This window comes from Berghia stephanieae, chromosome 2 (assembly GCF_034508935.2).
Source record: "Berghia stephanieae isolate SIO BIC M18660-M18661 chromosome 2, UCSD_Bste_1.3, whole genome shotgun sequence".
NCBI classification, from domain to species: Eukaryota; Metazoa; Mollusca; class Gastropoda; order Nudibranchia; family Aeolidiidae; genus Berghia; species Berghia stephanieae.
The window spans coordinates 88,390,946-88,396,025 of NC_088361.1; the positions used below are offsets into that span (position 1 = coordinate 88,390,946).

General features: G+C 39.8%; 1 protein-coding gene across 4 annotated transcripts in view; it reads right to left on the bottom strand.

Moving 5' to 3' along the window:
* Positions 1-732, bottom strand: part of LOC144965766 (acetylcholine receptor subunit alpha-like) — a 122,177-nt gene extending 121,445 nt beyond the window's left edge. For 2 of the 4 annotated variants that reach the window (XM_078901444.1, XM_078901445.1), the window contains exon 1: positions 160-695. In XM_078901444.1, coding sequence (XP_078757570.1) covers positions 160-381 — 222 coding nt within the window. In that variant the 5' untranslated portion in view covers positions 382-695. Of the gene's footprint in view, positions 1-159 lie in introns of all 4 variants that reach the window. The other 2 variants (XM_078901446.1, XM_078901448.1) reach the window with 2 other exon arrangements.
* Between the last annotated feature and the right edge of the window lie 4,348 nt (positions 733-5,080).

Below are 5,080 nucleotides of genomic sequence, written 5' to 3' on the forward strand. Positions count from 1 at the left end.
CATTCTTTAATATTATCTCAGGCCACATACCTATTCACAGAAGGCATACCCTATCGCCTTTTCGATACAACAACAAACCCCTTACACTTACAACCTAATAAACCTTACTAAGCACCTACACAAACACAAAAGACAAAACACACATGTGTTAATACTCACAATATCAATCAGCTGTGACAATCGTATACCAAGTTTGACTGTCAAATTCTCCGAGTCGTTCCCAACCGGCCTGATCAACTTGTTATAGTTACTTCTCCTCAACAAGTCGTCATACAACCTTTTGGCATTATCGTTAGCGTCTCCCACCGCCAACAACAAGAATGAAAACAACAAGTGTTTTATCACAAGCCATAATGGAAAATTAAAATCCCAAGGAGCCATAGTGGTTATCCGTCACCGAACATAATGCTGATTAACTAGAGCTGCTTCGGTATAAAGGAATAATTTAAACAACACACGTACACCACATTTGAAAATAACATTAATAACAATAATAATAATACTACTGCAATTCATCTAATCACATAATCCGTTAGAAATATAGGTACATAATCACATGTTGTAATATAATATAAAGTATAAGCAATATTTTCTTCCCTCCCCAGTTAGAAGATTGACGTAGAAGCAAGTTGAGAGAGAAAACTCCCGATTGAGTTCAAGTTACAGCTCATAGGTTGTCGATCCCTCGACACGGCAGAGAAGCACAACTTCCTCCTACCGCTAGGCTTGCGCATGGCAAGTAAGGGGAAGGGGAAGGCAGGCGGAGGAGAAATGAAGGGAGAGAACGCAGCTATAAGACTTGATTAGAATAACTGAATGGAGCACAACATTACAACACACAGGTCTTGTCCCATGCTGATATTTTCCTTTCCGTTATGTTTGCCTTATAATCCCCTTTAGTAATCAAATAATCTATAATATCTAGTCAATTTACACTGCAAACACTAACTGCTTTTATAACTTATTACCGTCTTTGTTGAAGAAAAGATTTTTGATATTTTAAAAATAATTCATAACGTGACAATCTGATTGTTTTTTTATTTAATTTTTTTTAAAAGGCTTAATCAAATATTTGAACGTTCGTCTTATTTACTTTCTGATGTCGGTATGTGTTATTAAAGTTTATTCTGAGTCATTACACACAAAGCTTAATAATTTAATTATAAATCTTGCGCTCTGATATAAGTAAAGGGAATGAGTGACGTCACTCGGCTCTTTGTTATTGATTAAAATGACAAACAAACAAAAAAAAAAAAAAAACTTCAGCTTTTATATAGCGCAATATCCACTCAACGTGCTCAAAGCGCTTTACAAGGGGTCCCTGGCCAACAGCAACACAGTGTAGAACCAACATGACGCCTGTTAGGCGATATTTTCCAAGTCTTTTCCAAGGACTCAACAATGCGCCGAGCAAGGCTCGAACCCAGGACCTTCCGATCCGAAAGCGAGTGTCATACCACTAGACCACATAGCCGCACTTTTAGACGGCAGATCTAGGTATTCAATTCTCACGAAACTAGTACAAATCAGACTATAAACCTTTTAAGGCCTGACATCCGAACCCACTTATGGGCCTAGTGTAACCCTCTCCTTACCAACGACAGGAAAATCGTCACATTCGTTACGATACAACCAACATTTTTCTTTTTCAATTTTCTCTTGTAATTCATAAAATTTAAAGGAAATGAACAGTGTGTTGTAAAGCATGTTCTGCTAAAGAAATTATGTATCGCAAGAATTTTACTACTATTATGTTTGAGTGATAAAAAAAAAAAAAATTATGTTAGCTGTGTTTGAAGTTTTGGGGAAAATCCTGAAAATGGCTGGTAAGGAGAGGGTTAACATTTTTGTAATGGACAGTATTTTGCATCATTTTTTAAAGATTTCCATTACAACAATGAGCCCATAAGGAATTAGGCTATCAGACCTGCAAATAAGTGCACGTGAGTTTAAGGCTACATAATACAGATTTGTGTTTTGGAACCGTTGATCTAGTGGGAAGATGGGAATATGTCATTAACTCTCTCCTTACCGTTCATTTTCAGTATTTGCCCAAAAATGGAAGGCTTAACCTGCAGAAAAAAAATTAATTTTTTAAAACGCAAACAATCTCTGTACAATACAACTTAATGTTCTTTTTGATTAAACAAAGACCATTGTGATGTACAAAATAAATCTGAATAAGAACAGGTGTATATTGTGTCGTAACAAATGTGACGATTTTGCTGTAGGTGGTAAGGAGAGGGTTAAAACACATCGCATCAATATGTCATTCTATTAAATGTGTTCAAAGTGGTATTTCCTGGAGTGAGTCGTACGCCAACTATAAGGCCAGATTATCATATCATATCATGCCATATCATATCAAATAAAATCATGTCATATTATATCATATCACATCATATTATATCATACCATATCTTATCATATCAGGCTTACCGGACACACAAGCCTTATCTGTGGTCGTCTCAGAGAATGGAAGACTGCTGGCCAGAAATAAGACCAATGCTGTATAGTGATGTCGTAAAATGTAACGCTCAAGTGGCCGGTTTCAGGTGAACAAGCCGATTTTGCACCCTAAGCAGTCTTTTCCATGTTCTCGACGCAAAATGTTATTCGTGACATTGTGGTACTACCGGACACTTATGGAACGTTAAGGTCCAACCGGACACCCAACTTGGGCAAACCGGACACCCTTCACGGATGTTGAAAAACTCTGTTTTCTTTTGTTTTTTTAATAGTTTTCAATTCATAAACAGTTACAACAGATCCATAGGCTCAGTTTGTAAAATATCTGCCGGGTCATTGGTCAATTTAGGGTTCGATTCCAGCATTCCAAGGACTTTGAAGGACTCTTTCCATAAATTGGCAGAATGTTTCCTTCCCCCAAAACGACTGCCATATATTTTCATAAATAGCTAGACTAGATCTAGACGTCTAGATAGATAAATAAACACCTTTATGTTCATTTTCACCAGAGAAAGACAAAAATAATTTATTCAAAACAATTTATAGGGTACATAATCATAACGCAACATGTCACTTGCACAATGTACAAACAAGCGTGAAAACACTGATCTTCTCCTCACTCATCCCCAGTATCTTCTCTCTCCTCTCTCTCTCTCTATCTCTCTCTCTCTCTCTCTCTCTCTCTCTCTCTCTCTCTCTCTCTCTCTCTCTGCCAGTACATCCTCTGTGGTACCACCTCCCACACTTGCACCAAATCCATCCATCCAGGTTCCTATCACTTCAACAAAAATCACATAAACGTTCATCTTTGTCATTCACACCACATAACTCATCCATATCCATCTCAACGTCCGACCTGTCATCATACACAACCATCGTATCATCATCCTCTGCACTAGACTCCACTCTTTCTTCCACTCTCCTCTTCTTGCCCTTCCCCTTCCGAGCACCGTCACTTGGGTTTTGTTATCGGAGCCGACTTGATAGGGGTGCTTGGAAGAAATGTCTGCAATGATGACTGAACCTCCCAGGTAGAAAGGGAAGCCAGTCTCGTCGCAATTGAAGACGTTGCTGGGGGGGGGGGGGGGGGGGACCTTAGTAATGTCGATGCCATTTGACATTAGCGATGTCCGCATGGTGTGGAACCCCCCCCGTATTTTTCCTTCTGATACCTGGGCGCGTTGTTCCCCAAGGGACATCGCTTTTCTCTCCCGCACCTCCCCCTTGTGTCTCTCCATGAATGCTTTGTACCAGTAATATCCTGGCTTGTTGTTTTTGAAGGGGGTCTCTCTGCCTTCAGCATTAATTATTCTTTGCACCTCCAGGCACAGTTGCTCCTTGTCCTTCCCTTCACCTGCCCTGGCACAGGCCACCATCCATTTGACAAGTTTTTTTCTCCTCCTCTGTGGCCAACACTGTATGAGATACCCTATGGACGGAGTATTTTCCGGCCATCTTGTCCATCAGGGTTGATTTCGGGACAGAGTAGGTCGCAGCGGCCTGGCGGAATGAAAGATTTTTTGTGCGGATGGCATCAAGTGCAGCATCCACACTCTTGTCAGTGTACTTTGAACGCGGCATCTTGGTGCCTGTAACAATGTGAAAAAATTAACTTTATTTAGATATTTGATCTTCATTTTCATAGACTGGCTAGTCTAATAATGTAAATTTTCCTTTACAATGGTGAACATAATATAATTTTAGGGAGGCCTTCCGAAAGCTCCTACATCCCCAGTATTTTTTTTATAATGTTCTAGTAGGGGGTTTGGGAGGGGGAAAAGTTTTATTTTTAAAGTCTCCCCCCTCCCAAACCCCCTACCAGAACATTATAAAAAAAGTTTCCCCCCTCCCAAAACATTATAATACTGGGGATGTAGGTGTAGAGGCTTTCGGAAGGCCTCCCTAATTTTCTAATAATAATAATAATCATGATAAACATAGGCCGGTCAACAGAAATACAAGGAAAGCATTGCAACAAATAGTATTATAGACGTCTAGAATAATAATAAACAACTTAATCAACCCGTCCGGTTTCACCTGAATCGTTTAAATTTTCTTTGGTCAAACCGGACACCCCCCCACTGGAGCTAAAATGAAAACCGGACATCGTCAGACGATCTAACCACAATCAAACGATCCTAAAATAGCATGTAGTGCAGTGGTTGAGCCGAAACTCCTTAATAAAAACGTATAAATAGCTTAAATAGCAACTTCCTTGCACACCTTGCAACCCATAACAAAGAACGGGATACTTACATTTTGTGAGAAATATCTCGATGAAAACACAGTTCTTTGACTTCTCCTTGATTGCACTCATTGAAACGGCAGGAAAAACGTCACAAGAGACGTGTGCTTAGTTACTAGAAATATGCACCGGGGGAAAAACAAAACGAAAGGAAATTAGACATCGAGTCGGGTAGCGTCCGGTTTGACTCGTGTCCGGTTTGACCTGAATCTACTCTATCTATAAAATCTAATGTTACAATTTTGTGCGGCAGTGTGGTCTTGTGGTATGACACTCGCCTTCGGATCGGAAGGTCCTGGGTTCGTGTCTCGCACTGAGCAGCTCATAGTTAGGTCCTTTGAAAAGGCTTTTTACTCACATTTTCTC